The 22,018-nt window shown below is 38.5% G+C and overlaps 3 protein-coding genes across 5 annotated transcripts; 2 read left to right on the top strand and 1 right to left on the bottom strand.

The window, feature by feature from the left end:
* Positions 1-6,256: 6,256 nt before the first annotated feature.
* Positions 6,257-11,246, top strand: pds5 (cohesin associated factor B pds5). The gene is made up of 9 exons (XM_065227010.1): positions 6,257-6,394; positions 6,619-7,157; positions 7,221-7,794; positions 7,855-9,552; positions 9,617-9,753; positions 9,831-9,907; positions 9,970-10,232; positions 10,294-10,512; positions 10,740-11,246. The coding sequence occupies exons 2-9, from the start codon at positions 6,691-6,693 to the stop codon at positions 10,884-10,886; spliced, it is 3,582 nt and encodes a 1,193-aa protein (XP_065083082.1). The 5' UTR covers positions 6,257-6,394; positions 6,619-6,690; the 3' UTR covers positions 10,887-11,246.
* Positions 11,247-12,998: 1,752 nt separating this feature from the next.
* Positions 12,999-15,983, bottom strand: Rs1 (Dead-box helicase Rs1). The gene is made up of 5 exons (XM_065227069.1): positions 15,767-15,983; positions 14,847-15,695; positions 13,805-14,640; positions 13,270-13,698; positions 12,999-13,197 (listed from the first exon to the last, which is right to left on the bottom strand). Exons 1-5 carry the CDS (start codon positions 15,905-15,907, stop codon positions 13,038-13,040), a joined length of 2,415 nt encoding a protein of 804 aa, XP_065083141.1. The 5' UTR covers positions 15,908-15,983; the 3' UTR covers positions 12,999-13,037.
* A 1,902-nt stretch (positions 15,984-17,885) lies between these two features.
* LOC135705326 (uncharacterized) lies at positions 17,886-21,270 on the top strand. 3 transcript variants are annotated; one of them, XM_065226997.1, is made up of 7 exons: positions 17,886-18,022; positions 18,372-18,652; positions 18,721-19,008; positions 19,103-19,123; positions 19,192-19,671; positions 19,736-19,977; positions 20,036-21,270. In XM_065226997.1, exons 2-7 carry the CDS (start codon positions 18,386-18,388, stop codon positions 20,385-20,387), a joined length of 1,650 nt encoding a protein of 549 aa, XP_065083069.1. In that variant the 5' UTR covers positions 17,886-18,022; positions 18,372-18,385; the 3' UTR covers positions 20,388-21,270. The 3 variants fall into 3 exon arrangements, with proteins under 3 accessions (XP_065083069.1, XP_065083070.1, XP_065083071.1); XM_065226998.1 differs by having other exon boundaries at positions 18,367-18,652; XM_065226999.1 differs by lacking the exon at positions 19,103-19,123 and having other exon boundaries at positions 17,887-18,022.
* Positions 21,271-22,018: the final 748 nt, after the last annotated feature.

Here is a 22,018-nt window from a genome sequence, read left to right as displayed (position 1 = left end):
GAATATATGGAGAACTCAATTTCAATTTCCAATTAGTCATACGTGTTCGATATTAATTCTGATAATTTGGAAGAAATCCTGATCAATTTGATGTGATGAGGGAACATATGGAGAACTCGATTTCATTTTCCGATATAATTTCTTATTATTCGGAATAATTCCTGATAATTCCAATATGATATGATCAAGGAATTAATTGAGAATTTGATTTCAATTTCCAATCAATCGAAGGGTTTCCATATAACTTTTGATAGTTTTAGAGAATTTCTGACCATCCTTGTATTTTGAAATATATTCTAACTGCCCGAATGTCTACAGAAGGATTTCTGATCAATTTGATGTGTTGATGGAATATATGGAGGACTCATTTTCAATTTCCGATTAGTCATACGTTTTATATATAATTTCTGATTATTCGGAAGAATTATTGATCAATTTGATGTGATGAGGGAATATGCAGGATTCGATTCCAATTCCCCATAAGTCGTAGGTCTTCGATAGATAAGATAAGATTTTGAAGAACTCCTGTTCAGTTTGATATGATGAAAGAATATATGGAGATCTCAATTTCAAGTTCCGATCCGTCGTAGGTCTTCGATATAATTTTTGACATTTCGGAAGAATTCCTGATCAATTTGATATGATGAGCGAACTAGCGAAAAAGGACTCGTGGATCTACGAACATGTGATCCGGTAGCAAAGGAACAAGAAAATGTGCCAACGTGGTAAAACAAATGCGTAATTGCTTATTGCTTCTTTACTATGTCCGTGACGAATTTACAGCGAGAATGTTTGGCGCATGGTTTGGAAATTGAAAAACCATGCTACATATTTTCGAAAATCATATGTTTATGTATACCATCATGTTGTGCATAGTCTGCAGAATGTCCTGGTATAAAAATATGGTATACTTTCTTGGGAAATTCCCGGGAAAACATAGGCGCAAGATTGCATTCCCTTGCGCGCACATATACACTCACGTGTATATTCTCTTTGGGTGGAAATGCCACTTTCCCGGAAAAAGCACACCACTTGAAGTTGAATGCACTTTTCCACCCAAATTTTACCCCACTAGGAAAACAAAATCCTTGGCTACAATCGGACGGAATTTGTTTCCCGATATTCGATTTCCTTCACAGGATTTTCGGGACGTTTCCTGGAAAACAACCCAAATCACAGACAAACGGCTCAAAATGTCCGAACGATGGCCTTAAATGCAAACTACTTTGAGCCGGTTTACCCAAATTTGGCTTATCGTACGGAACATGGGATATGAGTGAAAAGAACTTAATTTTGGGTCGTTTTGAATTTCTGTGATGAAGTACGCTCTTTCTTTGGAAAATGGGACTAACCAATAAAGAAGTATACACAGAAAAACAAAACTACCCACCGCTTGGGTTTTTTAAACTCAAATTTGAGTTATTTGACCTCTGTCCGTTTCATTTCCTCTCACTATTGTTGTCAAAAATAGAACGAAAGATTCGACTCAACCGTCTAGTTCCGTACGAGAAGCCAAAATTGAGTAATATGCGATATACCCAAATTTGAGTTAATTGAACTTAATTTTGGGTAGAAAAAATTGAAAATAACTTAGCGATGGGTAATTTTTTTTGCCGTGCTTAAATGCAAACTACTTTGAGCCGGTTTACCCAAATTTGGCTTATCGTACGGAACATGGGAGATGAGTGAAAAGAACTTAATTTTGGGTTGTTTTGAATTTCTGTGTACTGTTTTTACTCTCTTTTGCGTAAATTTAATGTACGTCAGAATCTGCATACTTTTTACACCACATAGTAAACTTAAAAATGCGTACTTTTGACACCCCCAAACAAAGTATAAATGCGTAATTTATACTCCCACATGTTAAATGCATAGTTTTAACATTGAAAAAAAATATATACCTACGATAAAACAAATTTTGTATTTCAAGTTCGTTTCAAATATTGAATGAAAATGCATAAGAATTTTAACAGTAATATTCATTTATGTAATTAAATGGAATAAATCCTTTCTAGATTTTATTCGCATCAATCGTCAAAACACTTACACCAATCGATCGAATCAGCGGTGCTGCCAACTCCTCCTCGACTCCCAATGGCATCACATTTGGCGGTTTTTTAACGCCTTTTCTGGACAGTTCAGTGCTAACATTTGAAAACGGCGCAAAAGCCATTTGTAAACAAATGGTTTGTGGGCCCTTTACTCGCTACCCGAAGAACGCCCACGCAAACCAACAGCATCGTCAGGAAGGGGAAAATTTCCCCTACCCGATGTTGCTGTTGTGTCGCGTGGGTGTACTTAAAGTAGTGAGTAAAGGGCCCACAAACCATTTGTTTACAAATGGCTTTTGTGCCGTTTTCAAATGTTAGCACTGAGTTGTCCCATGATTCGGAGGCATCCACGGACATGATCTACATTTAGATGAAAATTTAATTTAACACGTAATGAATACTCGATGTCCTTTTTTATTAGGTTAAAAAAATTTATTTGGCTAACAATAAAAGTAAATGCTTTAATTACCTGCCAGTGTCGTGAATACGTCCTGTTCCAAAGTGGACAATTCCTCCATTTTCCACTGACCCACCGCAGAAATAATCCGGGACCGGGAACTGAATAAAACTGTTGATAAAACGCTGCTTTTCCAATGAACGCTGTTTTGAAAATGGCGGCACGTCGCGGCATAAATTTTCTTTTCTCAGCGGGGACTACTTTTTACACATTTTTGTTCGTCGTTGACACACTCGGAAATGCATAAAAAGTACTCTTCATTTGTAACTAAAATCTAAACATTTTTTGACGTATAAACCGTATTCTCGAAAATGTGTAAAACATAGTCATAAAAGGAGTATTCTAGAATTACCGTGTAGTTCACAAAAGAACAAAGTCGATCGAATTCATGATGATTTTTTTTCTTTCCTTTATTTAACGTCGGTCTCTGTTCCGCAATCTAGTGCCAATCACCGACGGACATCGATTGCCACCCATTGACGGCAATCGAATGTGCAGGAAGGCAGTTTCCACACCTGCGTAGGATATCGCACCCATTCAACACACATGGGCCAGGACCAACGGCTTTACTTCCCTTCCGAAGGAAGACGTGACCAGAGATTTTTATGCCTCAGAAAAATCCCACCGACCTCGGCTGGGATTGAACCCAGACCCATCGGGGTGTTAGAAAGCAGTCACGCTTACCACTACACCACCGGCGCCGGCTGGATTCATGATGATGTTGTCCATTTGTCAACTTGTCACTCCCAACATAGTTTACCCATTTTTGGATAGGTTCAGTTTTGACCATTCTTTTTTTTTTAATTCTTTATTAAGGAGATTTTTAGCCTATGACTATTTTCATCTCCGTTTTGACCACTCTGGATGGATTCTAAATTTGGGTAGTTTTGAAATAGTGTGTAATTATTATATATACAGATAAGGAAATGATCGTAAAATATAAAAACATTAGTTTTGTCTATACAGCAAAAAATATGTAATATCGATCAATGTAATTCAAGCTGATGTATGAAATAACGATGTAATAGCAAAAAGCAGGTACAATATACATCAATGGATGTAATTTTGTTCGCAAAATCGATGTACATCGTACAACGTTATATTACACAACCGATGGATTGACCTGGTTGCAGCAGTTTGGATGTAATATTCAACATTTTTTTTCTGTGAGCATCTTTGTCTCAGGTGTCATTTTGATCAGAAGTGCCACTTTCGCGCAACATTTTTCTGGAAAATTTCAAAGATGCCATAAGGCATTTTACGAGACGTTTCGAATCAGCTGTTTTTTTCTGTTTACCTATTTTGACGTTTACCAGCGGGCCGATTTGTTGACATACCACGACCAAAATCAAAACAAAACCATCAGAGGTAAACAATAACAATGCCTCGAGTTCGTTCGAGTGGCCCGCCAGGAACTGTCATCAAGACGTCACGTAAAATAGCTTATTTGAAAATTTTATAAGATCCAAAATGACAATTTTTTTGCAAAAATGTAAATCAGTGCCAATAACAAACAATTATGCAAAAATTCTTGGTAATCGGAGAAGGACTCCCGAAAAAAAAAAATATAATAAAACAACGAAATTACAATGATTTTTACTGTTGAATTTCGAGAACATTAAAATTTATTGTTAAATTATTGTACGGGAGGAAAAATAGATTTCGATTTTTAACGATACCACCCTAATAAACGGGTACCATACTCTAACGATATCACAGATGGTACGCCTATCCCACATAAAGTTGGGATGATATCCCGAATTGGTGGTTAGGCGCTTCTTATAGTTATTATTTATGTGGGAATGCTCAAACAACGAAAATTAGTGTGATGAGATCAAATTTGTACGAGAAAAATCACTTTTTTATATTGTTAAGATGTTTAACAACCTCGTAACAACCCCCCTTTTTTACTGTAAATTTTTCAAATACTATGATTTTCATTGTTGTGAACCTTGAATTTCGCTGTGATTTTATGGTAATGGACAAAAATGTCCAATATTGTGACAGTAAATAACATGGTTACAATGACAATGAAAATCATTGTATTTTTATTGGATTTTTTTTTTACGGGCTAGCAGATCCGAGAGCAGAGCTTAAGGCTGTGTTCCATTTGGAAATTTTTCTATTAAATTTGGCACTTCGAAAATAAATTAAGATGTTCGCCCTCTGTTGTTTATCGGCCGATTTTCAAAAGAGCGTCTGTCAAAGTTGATTCCTTGTCTGTCAGAAATAATTCTGCTGGAATAGTAGGTTTATTTGAAAATTTTACATCTGTCAAATTTAAGTGAAAAATCACAAAATGGAACAAACATAAAAAAAAAGTTGTTGAATATTACATCCAAATTGCTGCAACCAGGTCAATCCATCGTTTGTGTAATATAACGGTGTACGATGTACATCGATTTTGCGAACAAAATTACATCCATTGATGTAATATTGTATCTGCTTTTTGCTATTACATCATTATTTCATACTTCAGCTAGAATTACGTTGATCGATATTACATTTTTTTTTTGCTGTGTAATACCCTGGACAGACTATGGCTTATATCATGTAATATAGGCTGTCTTGCAATGAGCACTCATACATAGGATTTCCAGCGAAAACTAGATGTATGAGTGCTCATTGCAAGACAGCTTATATTACATGATATGAGCCATAGTCTGTCCAGGGTATAAGCATAGAGGTAACTCTAAGACCACTGGGTCCCGAAGAAAATCATTATTATTTTTGGCTCACTCAGTACCAGAACAACGGTCCCAAGCAGTCCCAAGCTATTTCACTCACCCCTGCATGTTCTGAATGAATCCACACACCCCTGATGTTATCTGTCAAACTTTCATAGCGAATCAAAACAAACATAGTGTAGTAATAGAATTTCAACTAGAATAGGGTACGTTAATCGTTTGCTTGGGACCAATAGGCTACTAAAGTGGTGAGCCAATTTAAAATCGTTAGTTTCGTATTGATTGTTGGTATAAGTCTCGGCTTAAGTTTTATTGAACTTTTGAAATGTTGTGTTTTACACGCTATTTAAAAACTACCCAAATTTGGGTAGAATCCACCCAGATCGGTCAAAACTGAACCTACCCAAAAATGGGTAAACTGTTTTGGCAGTGACAAGTTGTCAAATGAACAACATTGACATGAATCTGATCGACGTTGTTCATTTGTCAACTTGTCACTGCCAACACAGTTTACCCATTTTTGGGTAGGTTCAGTTTTGACCGATCTGGGCGGATTCTACCCAAATTTGGGTAGTTTTGAAATAGCGTGTATTGTATCTGTGTAACTGACCGATATGCCAGTGTTTTCTCAAAAATAATATGATTTACACAACGCAGGTCGAACTGTATATGTCCGTCAAAATATGTTTTCCACCATGCAGAGTTACCAACTGCAGATGCCGGGAGATTTTTACCTTCTTTGCTTTGTAGTTCACTTCGTGTCGAGGGGTTGGTGAGTGTATCGCTAAGTATTAAGATAATCGGTAGCTATACATTCATTCAGAAAACAAATGATATTAATTGATGAAAATAGCCTGACTGTATATCAGAAAAAGTATACCAACTGAGTATGAAAACTGGTTTCATTTGCAATAAATGTCAAACGTTAAACGGCATTCAAATGAGGTAATGAAAATTTAAATTAATGTTTTCGATTCGTTTTTTAATTATCACCATCGGTGCATCCCTCACCGAGAGGAGAAAAACTTGCCACAGCAAGTAATTTTGGCTGTCCTCTGTTGTGTGCGCTTGAAGGAAGCAAAAATATCGCAAACGGGAAATTTATCACCCCAAAAGTTGTAACTTAAGAGTGTTTAATAATCATAATTGATTATAAGTTCTATTGTGCTTCGTGTTGAAGCGAATGGTACAAAAAGAAGGTAATTTCTCGGTTTCTTGAGGTGAAATTTTAATGCTTAAAAAAGAGTCTGTTTTGCAGAACGCTTACTTACTCAGTGGCCATTGGAGTTTTTTTTTTCGATTCTTTCCTCACCTATTCTCTATGGTTTGCTTGTTTCTATCGCCCCTAATACACTAGTCTTCGTTTTTCTGTAAAAAGGTAGCAACAATAATGTTTTTTTTGTGATTCGTACCCTGTACGTAGTATTATATACTAGGCGAACCAGAGAGGACATTCTACCAATCATCTAGAAGTGCTAGTAGGTGGTGAACCATTATGGCTGATATTGTATACCCACCCGGATGTCGACCTATAAACGAAGATCTCGGACCGGATGAGTTGATCCGGCGACTGAAAACGTTAACACACACACTGCAGGCCATGGGTCAGGACGAGGGCATGTACACTCAGTACATTCCATTGGCGGTACATTTGGCAGATGATAATTTCCTGCAGCATCCGTCCAGGGATGTACAATTGCTGATTGCTTGCTGCATTGCCGACGTATTACGTGTATACGCACCCGAAGCTCCGTATAAGGATCAAGATCAGATAAAAGGAATTTTCTTATTCTTGATCAAGCAATTGAATGGTTTGAAAGACCCGAAGGACCCTGCATTCAAGCGATACTTTTATTTGCTGGAGAACTTAGCCTACGTTAAGTCTTTCAACATGTGCTTCGAGCTTGAAGACTGCCAGGAAATTTTTTGCACCTTGTTTAGCTTGATGTTTAAAATTGTCAAGTATGATAGTTTGGGGTGTAGCTAGAAGGAACAATTATTAATGTTATGTTTTGTCTATTTCAGTGACGAGCACAGCAGCAAAGTGAAATCATTTATGCTGGACGTACTTTGTCCACTGATCACAGAATCGGATTCCGTATCGTACGATTTGCTGGATTTAATATTCATCAACATTGTGGAACCATTGCGCACGCAGAGGAAAAATGCTTACCATTTGGCCAAAGACTTGATCGTGAAAACGAGTGACACGTTAGAATCATACACGCAGGCATTTTTCAATCAAATTCTCATTCTAGACAAGTACGAAAAGCAGTACCAGATAATGTCAAAAATCTATGATGTCATCTACGAGTTGAATGTGATCAGTCCTAGCATACTCCTCTCGGTCCTTCCTCAGCTAGAATGTAAGCTCAAGTCCGCACAGGAGAACGAACGATTGAAAGCCGTTTCTCTACTGGCAAGAATGTTCTCGGAAAAAGATTCTTCATTGGCCAAACAATACGGTCCACTATGGCGACAGTTTCTCGGTAGATTCTACGACATTGCTGTTCCTATTCGAATTAAATGTGTTCAAAGTACGATGCATTTCCTATTGAATCACCCACATCTCAGAAAGGACATAATTGATATTTTGAAGGTATAGATTATTGCGTTATGAAGCTAAAATGAATGTAATACAAGGCGATTTCTATTTTAGGTACGTCAACACGATTCTGACGAAACGGTCCGCTACGAGGTAGTAATGGCCATAGTTGAAACAGCGAAACGAGATTTTCAGATTGTATCCGAGTCGGAGGATCTGCTAGAGTTTGTAAAAGAACGAACGTTGGATAAAAAGTACAAAATCCGTAAGGAAGCGATGAATGGGCTAGCAATGATCTACAAAAAATATTTGAGTGACAGTAATGTTCCGGAAGCAACCAAAAAGGCGGTGAATTGGATAAAGGATAAAATTTTGCATGGATATTATATGACTGGTATCGAAGATCGGTTGCTTGTAGAGCGTCTTCTGATCACTTGTTTGGTACCATATCAACTTCCTGCAGAGGATCGAATGAAGAAATTATATCAATTGTTGGGAACAATAGATGAAAACGCGACGAAGGCATTCATCGAGCTACAGAAAAACCAACTAAAAGTGCGTCGCAGCGTTGCTGAGTGGATTAAACTGCATCGAATCAAAGAGATCACACTCAACATTCAGAAAGATATGAATGCAAAATGCGCCAATATCGCTAAACAACTTCCGGAACCGATCAAAGCTCAAGAGTTTTTGCTCAAGTTCAGCGCTCAAATGCGTAAAGATCCTAAACTGATCTCCGAAATGGAAATTATTTTGAAACGAGATGTCACTTGCAAGGAATGTGCCGATACAATGGCAATTGTGTTGAAGAAACTAGGACAACCTATCATGACTAACACGTATTACAATACGGTAAAAATGTTGCTGGAACGAATCGCTTCAGTTATGGTAGACAAACAATCCATTGGAATTCTGATTGAACTCATTCAAGAATGTATGAACGGTTCAGAAGTCATTGATGAGGTCAGCTTACCGTCAGAATCAGCTGGAGAGCGCGGTCTTAAACTGCTCACCGTGCTTGCATACGTATTTTCAGCCCACTTTCAGCACGAGGAAATTCTGCGCCATATGATAGGGTTGTTAAATTTTGATGAAGAATACGTTGCACCTTACGTTCTGAAAGCTTTCACATATCTTGGACGATACAAACCCATTATCGAGTCTCATTTGGAAATAGTGAAGGAACTTGGTCCCATTTGCAAAGAATTTGCTGTTGCTGGTTCACCGAAACAAGCAAAGCACGCAATCCGATGTATGTTTGTTAATACGCAAACTAGTGATCCAAATGTGGATACAAGCGTAGACATTTTTCCGGAAATTGTAGAATCGTTTAAGCTCACCTTAAACCCAGAAAATGAACACTATCGTACGGCAATTGTTAGTCTGGGTCATATTGCCTACAATTTACCCGACAAATTCCATGTACAAATCAAAAATATAATCTCACGAAAAATAGTCAAAGAGCTGTTGGTGAAGGAGACCTCCAACAACAGATCTGACGTGCCCACTATGGATTGGTGTGATGAAGACGATCTTCCGGAGGAGACACGGTGCAAAGTGGAAGGTCTAAAAACAATGGCTCGTTGGTTACTCGGTCTTAAAAAAGATGTCCTATCGGCGCAGAAAACGTTCCGAATGCTTAATGCATTCATCAGCAAGAAAGGTGATCTACTCGAACAGGGAACTCTTTCATCGGCTGAAAAATCATGGTTGCGGCTAAGTGCGGGCAAAGCAATGCTTAAAATTTGCGAGCAGAAAGGCGTTGGAGATCAGTACATAGTGGAACAATTCTACAACCTTTCACAGCTGATGGTTTGTAACCAAGATAGAGAAAAGAAGTGTCTTTATTTCTCAATTTTGTTTTTTTTTTTCGTAGTCGGATCCGGTTATTGAGGTACGTGACATATTCGTCAAAAAATTGCACAAAGGTCTGAACAAAGGAATTCCTCACAAGTGTCTACCGTTGGACTTTATGGGATACTACGTACTAGCAGGACGTGAAGCAGACAGAAAGTAAGTGGTCGTACATTAAAATAAAAATCTTGATAAATTCTTGTTAAACTTCATAAAATTGTTGTTCATTTCTGCAGGCTCCAGCAGCAGATTAAAACTAACATTGAAACAGACGTCAATCGCCGAAGAGAGTACGTCAAAACTTTTGCTACAGGTAAGTGATGGCTTTCAAATATGTCATTATGACTGTTCTAAATGGACGTTTACCTTCTTTAGTGGAGCGCGCAATGAGTCAACTTCCTCATATTCTACCAGACTATATGTTGGTTTTTGCTGTACCAGTATTAACTCACGATCCCCGTTTCACGCGACACACGGATCCGGCCCAGCTGCGACAAATTGAACGTTGCCTATGGCTTATTTTAGAACCATTAGTTACTAACAAAGAGTTCTTCTGTTTTGGCTTTTATAAAAATTTGATTGAGCGAATGAAAAATCATAAAGATGCTCTTAAACCTGACGATGAGGAAACTAATCAAGTAAGACGCATTTGAACATTTTGATTGTATTTTCTATGATAACGCTTTTTTAACATAACAGAAAATGTGGGCTATATGTGACGTAGCACTTGGATTGATTCTGACCAAAGTGAACACATACGATGGACGAGATTTTCCAGTAGATGCACGCATTCCGTCTATGTACTTTCAAACACAATCCGAGAATTTCCATAATACCAGATTGTACATACCAGAGGACATGTATAACCTGACCGGATCAAATTCTGCCTCCACAAAGAAAGCTCTTGCAGGATCGAATGTAAGTTTATTGCTAAGGAGAATATAGTCAAAGATAGTGTAGGGTAAGATGGGATAGCTGGATTTACTATTTGTTTTGTTTGTCAATATCAACAAGTTCAATGTAGCCTGAAAAAGCACACCACCATTGGATATGCATATTGATTTTGACAAACAAATAAATCAATAAATGTACTAGCGCATCTTACCCCGTGCCCCAGCTGCCCTACATGTGTTTCTTTATGCCAGGACCGAAAAAAAGCATCCAGCTTAAAACATATGGCTAACAGCGAAGGAAACGAAGATGGACCGGAAGATCTGGATGAAGACACCGGAGCTGAAGACGACGGGCCACCGACGAAAAAAATGTATGCTAGTAGAAACGATGAAGATTAATCGCATACTGGAAGCGGTTGCATCTAATGAGTAAAATGTTTAAATCATAGGACTACGAAGGTTTATCATTTTTTTTTCTGAAAGTAGTATGCATGAACTACATGAATACTTTTTATCGATTCGTGTTTAAATTTAGGTCCAATCGTAAAGTAAGTATGCAGTTAGTAAGCAACAAATTATATTTTATAAAGTTGCATTATTATTTATAAAATTGGACCTGCATGATGTCTGTATTGAAAATCGAAATTGCATTCTTTAGTTTCTCGTTCAGATGAAAAGGAAATTTCGAAAATCCTTGTTAGACACGATAAGGTAGGATATAAAGTGAATAAAGATATTGCAATCAATCGTAATACGGAATAAATGATGACCTTAGTCAATCTTGGGCAAATATTGTCCAATTTCCCGTAAGGTTTACGTTCTTGTAATTGTAATTGGTCAGTTCATATCCCGTGTTTTCCGCTAAGTTAACGTATCTAGGGACCAACCCCCAGGTCTATGCACCTAATGTCCTTCCCGTTGCACTTGTTAGCTTGTGCGATACTCTAGACTCACATGGGTGGTCGCATCCGGTTCCTCCCCTGGATGATGATTTCAAGCACCTGCGGTGGATAAATTAATCAGGAAAGGTGAAAATATTGTCCTCTTCCTATGCTTCACGGTGAACATTTCCACCCTCATCACTCTTTTGATGGTTCCTCTATTCACCACCATAGGCTGAAACGATCGCTTAGTTTCTACTGGATTCGCCTATAGACTTCTCTGACGTTTGTGAAATGCACAAGTATTAGTGCAGAACTTTGGGTAAATTATAAGTATTAGTGCAAGAAAACCTTTTACCCAATTTACCCAAAGTTCTGCACTAAACTTGTGCAATTCATAAACGTCAGAGAAGTCTATTGGCCAATCAAAGTTGGCACTCGTGGAGAATAGAAGAACTATGAAAGTAATGATGGTTTTCAAATCTTACACGTGCACCAGCTTGGACTTCCGGCCGTTCGGAACCAATTTATTGGTGGTAGGATCAATATCATAATGATATTGAACCTACCACCAGTTTATTTGTTTCATGCAGCTAGAGATCTAGGACCAAACTGCGGGATGCTCACTATGCCCCTCCTCCCCCTACGTAGACTTCAGATTTTCTACCACTGTAGCAGCAACCAAATTTAAATAAAATGCTCCATTTGCAAAATAAAAGCATTTTAAGATTGCACTCGTATACCTCACCATGTAAAATTTTGAAACCATCATCACACTCATAGCACCGACCAACCGACATGCCACTGGAGTATTTCGTTTGTCCGTAATTCGATTTGCCAAATGAGCGATTTGATCCGTCCACCGGGCGATCAGATCTTTCAAATGAGGTGAGACGCCAACAAAGTCAATATAAATGTTACGTGTGTTCGTGTCCTTGCTCATGATATGTTGCGATCGGATGAGTAGATGGCGGTAGTGTTTAACGTATTTTAAATATAGATGCTATAGATTCCATAGATAAGCGAAGGAAAAGTATAATGTAGTCAAACGAACTGTCAGTTAGTGTAGCCAAACGAGCATGACGTCATAATGGTGTTGTTTGAGGGAGAAGTATTGTAATATTATGAGCACAAAACGCTTTCCACACTCCACATTCCGATTTATTTCGCGGACAACGGAAGAAGGAAAGATATAGCAAACCATTCCTCGATACATTGTTGCAAAGATTTGCTTTGCACTTCATTTTGAACATTTATGCACGAAACAAAACAAAACTGCATAAAGAAGAGCTCTATGATGGCATGAACGGATGCCAGTATGATCATTTATTTTTCATGGTTGTCAAAACAACTTTTTGTGCCTCCGCTTATCTATGGAATCTATAGTATCTATAATTTTAAATATAGCGTCTTGGGCAAGATTTTGAAAGTAGCTTCTATGAGCTGTCACGTCGGCTCATAGTTCTTCTATTCTGCTCGAGTGCCAACTTTGATTTGCCAATTGTTATCTTCGTTATCTTCACTTTCGGATCATCAATACTCGCGCATGTAGAAAAGACTATAGCAGAGTTCTTTCAAATTATCCCATTTGTCAAATGAAAGTAAAAATTCACCAAAACACAGCGTTAGAAATGTTCTTTATTTATCACTGATGTACTTTTCCATACATTTAATGCTTTCCTTTTCTCGACTGCTTGGGTCCAAAAGATTTACCCTTATTTGATTTATTAAGACCCTTCTTGTTGCGGAATTTATCAGCACTTATTTTCATGTTCGGCAGTTTGCCTTTATCCAGTTTATCCATCTTCTGTTTCTTCGTTGCATCATATCTATAAATAGGATAATAAGCATATTAATTTATATTCTCTAACTAGAAATTTCAGAAGAGGTTAGGTACTCACCTTAACTTTTTGACACCTTTCTTACTCGTATCGGTAAGGTCCTTCTCGAAGCGAGAGAATCGTTTCTTGTTCTTTCGATTGGCGTTATTCTTGCCTTTTCCAAAGTCATCGTCATCAGCAGTTGCCGTAACACGCGTAGGACGATTTTTTATTTTGGACAGTTTGGCCTGAACTAACGACACTTTGGTCAGTTCCTGTAGGGCACGTTCCTTTGCCTGCTGACTGGGAGTTTTGTTAGCTTCCGTCTTTTTTTTTGCCACCTTTTGCCTTTTCTCTTGTTGATATTTGATCGGATCAAATTCGTCCTCACTGTCTTCACCGCGCTTACGTTTCTTGTTTTTCTTAGGTTTTTCATTTTCGTCTCCATTTTTCACGGAAAGGCGTTCCTTTTCTTCTTTGCGCTCATGATGGGATTGGAACCACTCGCGGCTAGAATAGACCAAATGACATGAATAGTTATGAAAGTGTGCATAAAAACGGAGATGAACCAGTTGGCTAAAAGTCTCCACAATAAAGTCAAGTTTTGTTTATGTACCTTGGTCCGCTAACAACGCCTTTCAATTTCCGTTCCGTTTTATTCAGTTGTTGTTCCGTCTGCAGTAGAAGTTTTTCTGCTTTTTCTTCGTATAGGACCTTTTCGATTTCATCCTCCAAAGCTTCAACCTTCTTCCTATACTTGCCTACTATCTCTGTCGGTATTATGCGATTCTTTACAGGACTCACAGCGTTTTTAATAATGTCCTTGACAATTTTCCTCTCCAGTTCTCCTGCCAATGACACAGAAACTCCAGCTTTACCAGCACGAGCTGTTCGACCCACACGGTGAATGTAGTGTTCCATTGTAGCGGGCATCACGAAGTTGATTACCGTTTTCACCCCACTAATATCGAGACCACGTGCTGCCACATCGGTTGCAATAAGAACGTCCACCTGTTCGTCTTTGAATTGTTTCAAAGATTCCAACCGTTGAGATTGGGTCAAATCACCGTGCAGTTCTCCTGCTTTGATTCCCAGCAGTCCCAGAAGAATTCTCAATCTGTGTGCCGTTTTCTTCGTCTGTACAAACACCATACAGTGATCGTGGAAAGTACGGCAAATTAAGGCTGCTAGAATAGGCTCTCGGTCTGATTCGCGACCTTCACGAATACGTATGAACTCTTGTCGCAAGTTGAATGCAACCGTTTGATTAGTATTCACAAAAACTTTGACTGGTTTCGTGAGTGAAACCGAAGCCAAATCCTTTACTTGATCGGTCATTGTTGCAGAAAACAGCATCGTCTGACGTGTCTTACTACAGCTTTGAATGATTTCCTTCATCTGTTCTGCGAAGTACTCGTCCAACATACGGTCAGCTTCATCCAAGATAAGAACCTAAAATTGATACTTCGTAAAAGAATGTTTCTGATGTTGGGAAACTGTGTACAATAGATGCGAAAAAAAATCAGAACCATTTTAAAATCACTCGGCGATTTATTTGGTTGATCTCATCCTAAGTAATGTTCAGAGCGCAAGGAATTGGTTCATCATATACGTTTGATAGTCATGGGCTATTGGTTAGCTAAAACAAATATGCTTACCTCGATCGAATCCAATGAAAAGCTTGGTGTATTTTTTATGTGATCGATCAGACGACCAGGTGTGGCAATTACCACGTCAGGATTTGTCCTCAACACGGCTTCCTGAGCTTTCACATCCAATCCTCCAATGGCAATACCGACTTCAATATTAGTGAATTGCGTCAACTGCTTAGTGACCTGATAAACCTGAGCGCCCAGTTCACGAGTTGGCACAAGTACTAAAACCCTAGTGACAGCCTGAGCCGCGCTTGGTTTATACAACAAACGCTCCAATGTAGGTAGCATATAGGCAGCAGTTTTACCTGTGCCGGTGGCAGCACAACCGCAGATATCTCTTCCTAATAGGGCAATCGGAATGGTGGCAGCCTGAATAGGTGTTGGATATATGTATCCAAGTACACCAATTGCTTTCATCAGTGGACGGGAAAGGTTCATCTGATAAAATGACGATATTTCTTCATTATTTTCAGCTTCTTCGAAAAAGTCTTCAGGTTCATCTTGCTCATCTTCAATTGCAACCTTATCGACGCTCTCAATTTCGCGTTTTCTACCTTTCTTCTCCTTCACTCTCATGACATCGTGCGTCAATTCGTCGTCAGACAGATCTACCTCGTCATTATAAGAATTGGGATCCGGATCTTCGGGTTCATCCAACATTTCAGCATTTTGTTTCGATCGACGTTTGATTACATTAGCAATTTTATCATCCACCTTGCCTCTATTCTTTTTCTTAACATATTTCATCAAATCGTCCCACGTATCATGATTATATTCGCTCACCGAAGACACGAATTTGAAATCATTATCAAAATCACCCTTTTTCTGGTTCTTCAGTTTAGTGGGTTGATACTATAACAAAAAAAAAAGGATTACCAAAAATGCTAACAAAGGTACCTCAAACCTCAGTGACAAAAACGCACCTCAACCTCGACGTCGGATTCCTCTGAGAGATCCTCAACTTCATCATTTTCGTTGATCGTTTTAATCAGGTCGTACTTTCTGTCGATCACTTCGGATGCCTTTTTAACTTCCTTTGGGGGCGGTTTTTTATCAATTTTCATGATTTATCTTTATATTAGCACTGAAAAATATATTTAATAATCCGGTATTTACACCATTAGCACGTGTGTTTACAAGATTGACGGATGACGACGACTAAAGCCCTACAGTAAAAGTATGGACGTCTATCAAAAGTTGTTCCAATCGAACCGTCAAAATGTACCTCACGCTTTTTCAAAACTCCCCAAATTTGGGTAGAATCTACCCAGATGGTCAAAACTGAACATACTCAAAAATGGGTAAACTATGTTGGGAGTGACAAGTTGACAAATCGACAACATCGACATGAATCCTGGGGTGGGACGTGCTGTCAAATCAGCCTACTGATCATTCTTGTATAAAATTGGTTCCAAACGTAAACAAACCCTGTAGGTTTCTTACGGCTTGTTTACGTTTGAAACCAGTTATGCGAGGTAGGCGACGATTGTTTGTATTTGACAGCCACCTCCCCCCCTTGTTATGTATACGTATAAGAAGAAGAAACGACAGTCTAAAAATTATCCAAATTTGAGTAGAGTCCAGATCGGTATACACTAAGATGCACATACCTGAAAGTCGGTAAAGAATACTTAGGCATCGGTAAAATAACCGATAATCGAAAAAGTGCCCGCATAAATGCGAACCATTGCTCGAGCCATTGCTTGACTTTACCACAAATGGTTAAACATTATTTATAATTCCTGCTAAACTTTAACTGAAATGGTTAAAGACACAATTTTTAACCATTATGAATAAGGTCAAGTAATGGTTCGCATTTATGCGGGCGTTTCTTTGGGACCTTCTGGTCTTAGAGTTACCTCTATGCTTATATCTGCGAACAAAATTACATTTATTGAAGTAATATTGTATCTGCTTTTTACCACATACAGACATTACGCATTCTCAATGTAAAACATCGTCGCTAAAACATTACCACCATCTGTTGAGTACACTGTGCTGGGTAGTACGCTGAACAGATGGCGGTAGTGTGTAAACGTCAAACGCAAGGGAATGGACTATGCGCGCTACAGGTGGCAGTACTACCAACTACGTACTTTTAAATTGTCCGTTAAATGCTTGTTCCATGAACAACTTGCGAGTGTTATGTTTGTTTGTCTGTGGCGGTAGTGTGTAAACGTAAAACGCAAGAGAATTGACTATGCGCGCCACAGGGGGGCGGTACTACGGTACTACCAACTACGATACTTTTAAATTGTCCATTAAATGCTTGTACGATGAACAACTTGCAACTATTATGTCTGTTTGTCTGTGTTTTTTTTTACATAATAATTATGTAATAGTAAAAACACAGACAAGCAGACATAATACATAATTATTATTTCATACATCAGCTTGAATTACTTTGATCGATATAAAGTTTTTGTTTAGTGCCATCTGCTGCGAAAATCAACCATGCTGTTAATCTACACGCTATTTCAAAATTCCCCAACATTGACATCAATCCGATCGACGTTGTCCATTTGTCAACTTGTCACCCCCAACACAGTTTACCCATTTTTGGGTAGGTTCAGTTTTGACGGATCTGGGTGGATTCTACCCAAATTTGGGAAGTTTTGAAATAGCGTGTACTGAAAGTCGTCAAAGAAAAGGCTCAGCCTTTTGCTATGTTTGTCGACATTTATAATTGGCGTTGACGGCACCGTCGAAAAATTTGCTCTTCCAGCAAATTTAGATAGTTTCTTATGGGAATTTTCGGTGGAGTGAAAGGATAGTACAAAGTGCGCCATGTTTCATGCACAGTCTGACGTTTGCTTATGGATTTTCTCATAGGAGTAAAGAGCTACAGAGTCACCGTCAACGCCAATAGAGATTGCTAAAGTGTGATTGTGTCAGTGATTTGTTTTCATCTGGACAAAATTTTCACTATGAAGTTTTTTTTCCTGATGAAATTATTTTGCGTATACGTATACGTGACGTAGTGTGCATACGATAAACGTCAGCAAGCTCTATGGTCGTGTCATTTTGTTGTTGTCTGAACCAGAAAGTTAGCAAAATACGCAGGAAAATGAGCTGGGTTTCTGGCTTATGTATCTTTTGAGTTTTTTTTTGCTTTTCATCGTATTTGTATAGTTAAATAACGCTGATAGTTATTTTCGTTTTCAAAATCCATTCAAAAGGTACGTAAATCGTAAAAATATGAAAAGGTTGAAATTTGACCTGGAATGGTCAGATGGAAGAATTGCATTTGTAAAATACATCATACTTATCTTGCTTGGTACCAGCGTTCATCAGCTTGAAAAGTAAAAACGAACGTTTTTGTTGTAATCAGTAATGAACCGTGACGTGTATATATTTTACTTACATTTGTGTTAGCACAGTACATACATATCCGTATCACATTCCATCACTCTTTAGAAGGAAACTCAATGTCAGACAAACCTGTTGATTGGCCTTATATTATATGTGCTAATTATTAATGCAATTTACGAAATTAAGACTTAACCATTTTAAAACTTTCCAGTACAGATCCTATCTAAACAATGGGAAATTCGCACAGTAGCAAAAGTAGTTTCGGGGGGAAGCCCGTAAGTTCACCATCCGTTAGCCCTACTGAAGTCCAACAAAATCCGGCTGGTTCCAGTAGCAATAATGGTGCCACTAAAGGAATGACCCGATCTGCTTCTGGAGCTGATCTCCAAGATCGCTTACAAACGCAATATCATCCGGTGGAGAAACTTGGAAAAATATTGGCCAAAAAATGCGAAGAGGAACACGGAATAAATGGAATAACGGGGGACATATTTGCAGTAAATAATAATACTATCATATTCGGAGTTATATGTTGTATATGAAACCGATTATTCTTCTTTTTTAGAAGTATGTATTTCCGAAGTTTCCTGATTTGGGAATGAAGCTCTTCAAGTATCTCCGCCACAACAGCCGAGCAAAAACCGATCACTTGGGACTGACTGCGTTCAGACAGCAATGTGAAAAGTTTCTTAGTATTCTGGATGATTCAGTTATACTCGAGAACTATGTTAAAATGTTTGGAGATTTGAATGAAACTGAGCTTATCAAACCGGAAAACTTGAAGGATTTATTACGAACGTGCTACAATCTGGCCATGGCGCATTATCAGGATGGGCCTCAGACGTGTCGGTTGGTAAGTATCGCTCGCGTGCATATTTTTTGTTTTACTTTACAAATATCATGAGCCATTAAAATAACACTTTTGATTCTAATGCTGCTAAATGAAGAAAGTTGACGATGAAGAATCGGTAATATAATGATCGATTTTGATAACCTTGTTTGTGAATCAAGTTTAAACAGATGTTTCTTTCTACAGCTTGATCGCACGTTGAATTCCGTGGTGCAATCCTGTTTTTTCTCCAAAGAATCATTGAGCTCCGGTTACATATGCCGCTGGTTGGAAAACAATGTACCCCGTCTTGTGCCTCCGATACACAAATACTGCGTACACGCTCTGAGCACATCTCACCGTATCATCATCGATAAAAATATGAAAAACAATAGCGACACAGTGGTATCCATCACTGCTATTAACGCTGGCGAAGCCAGTTATGGATTAGAGCTTCAAACACCAATTTTGGAGAAAGGTAGCCCGAGTTTCGGTGTTAATTCTGTGAACCAAGCTGACTGCAGTAAACCGTTAACCCAGGAAGCTCGTGATAAATTGAACATTCAACAACCACTACTACCGTTATCTGAAGCTTGGCTGTTGGCCGGATCTTTGCCTGCATCGTATTCCAGGCCCCAATCCATCCAACCACCACTTAATTCAAATTCGTCCAACTTGGCGTCTCATGTTCGTATATCTTTGTAAAAATTATTGTGGGATATCCAGATGTTGACAATCTTTTATTTGATAGGTATTTATGGCCAAACTGTTATCGATGGTACCATCGCACTGGACGCTGTTGTACGACTCCCGACAAGATGGTGCTGGAACAAATCGTTTCTTGCATCATGTGTTGGGCTATCGAGGTCCTAATTTAATACTATTTCGTTGTGACGACAATCTGCTATTTTGCGTAGCAAATCCAAACGAATGGCGCGAAACGCACCTCTACATTGGTGATGAAGACAGTTGTTGTTTGCAGTTACTACCGAAGTAATGCTGCTTCAGTTTGCTTCCGAACAATATATTTGAAAAAATATCTTATTTGCAGATTTGTGATGCTGGAGAAGAAATCCAAAAGCTTGTATTTGAATACGCACATTCGAGGCTATCCAAAGGGGTTACGTGCAGGGTCGGATACTCGTAAACCGGTATTAATCGTCGACGAGCACTTTGAGAAGCTTGAACATCGGGGTTTACAGCACAAGATATTGTCTATAGAGGTTTGGGGCTGTGGAAATCCGTATCAGCGAGAAGTACAACTGGATATTAAGAATTGGCAAATTAAAGAAGCCGAACGCCAACGAACAGTTAAAATGACTGCAGCCGATTGGATGGACCATCCGGATCGTTACCTACTGGAGCTCGGAGGGCGTCAAAATTACAACAATTCATCGTCATAAAATCTAGCATGTTGCACGCTTAGTTGCTCCATTCGCGAGTATCGAATGAAGTACTTATTAGGGTGGTTCAAAACATCGATTTTGCTCCACCCCACTCAATCGATTCCAAATCAGGGCACCTGATCATCCTACCAAAATTTGAGCTTTTCTAGATGCGAACTCGTACTGCACTTCCCCTTTGAAGTTTATATAGGAAAGGTTAACTTTTTACACTATGATCATAATGATAAACGGAATAGTTTGCTACCTGAATTTTGTTTGATTTTTCCCAGCTACAACTTTGCTGACTTTTTCATATTGCACTATGCCATAGTTCATGGGTTTTTTGCCCTATACTTCGCACCAGGTACACCAATGTTTCCTACTGAGCAGTTGCTGGAAAAGGTCTTGTCACATGGACATCATCTTCCTAATTAATTAATCACAAATTATTCTGAGGTTCAATCAAAATGTGGTCTTCAGCAAAGAAGTTATGAAAAATTCACATAAGCAAAATTAGCAAACTTTTCCGTACATCATTATGGTGATGTGTGTGATGCAAGAGTACCTCGTAAAAAAATAAATTATTTCATAGTAATTCCCATATAAACTTCAAAAGGTCAGTCCAGTACGAGTTCGCATCTAGAAGAGCTCAAATTTTGTAAGGATGATCAGGACCTGATTCGGAATCGATTGAGTGGGTTGGAACAAAACGAACATTTTGAACCACCCTAGTACTTAATACCTTATTTCAAACAAGCGACTTATGCATAATATTCTGTGAACATTTTCGGCATGGAATGTTGCCTGTAAAAAGTTTTCGTTAGTACTTAAATTTATGGCAGCAATTAAAATTGTAGACGCATGTTTTCTGGAGCAGAAAATAAACTCGACTTGTTGATCATCGTAAGACGATTCATTTCAGAGAAAATGTATAAAAAAGGTACAATTGTATTGATGATATTGTTTAGCCCTGCGCTTTGGTCAGAGAGCGTATAGGGCGTCGTTGTGCCAATTTGGTCGTGGCATATTTCGAGTATGAGAGAGTGATTGCAGTTTGCTCAAAAGTGCCTGAGTAAAATGCAAGTATTTTCGATGATTACCCGTAGTTGTTACAGTGAAGATATACACCCATATTCTCGTCTATGTCTGGACGTGTTTGCCATACAGAAACATTTTTATTTGATTTTGTGTGGTGGATGGGTTTCGGGCGTGGACAGGCATATGGGTGATAATATTAAGTTTACGTTAGGATAACGTTGAAACATTGAGAAATGTATCGCTTCAGTTTAAGAAGCACTTCACTTCGCAACCGATGAACCATTCTGACGGCCCACATTGCCGTGCAGGCGCCGTGTGTTGGCAGGGTCCAATATTGGACAGTTTGAAGTTTATAAAGTACCATCAGTTAAAACTGTATTTTTGAACTTTATCTCTATACATTCTTAGATGTTTCTTAGTAGATTATCATGTTTGTGTAAGCTGATTCAAAGAGTAAATGGTATTAACATTGAGCTGTCCATAGTTGGGCGTTGTTGAACTTCTGGTACTTGCACAACATTTCATGTGAATACCAAAGTAACCATATAATCACAAAATAGCTTTAGGTGTGGGTTCAGAGTGGTACAATGTCACTGAGATATGGTTAGTTG

Source organism: Ochlerotatus camptorhynchus, unplaced genomic scaffold (genome assembly GCF_037179485.1).
Source record: "Ochlerotatus camptorhynchus isolate MF236.1 unplaced genomic scaffold, CSIRO-AGI_Acam_v1.1 ptg000265l, whole genome shotgun sequence".
NCBI classification, from domain to species: domain Eukaryota; kingdom Metazoa; phylum Arthropoda; class Insecta; order Diptera; family Culicidae; genus Ochlerotatus; species Ochlerotatus camptorhynchus.
The sequence above is the reverse complement of the archived record's forward strand: the minus strand, read 5'-3'. Positions and strand labels throughout refer to the sequence as shown.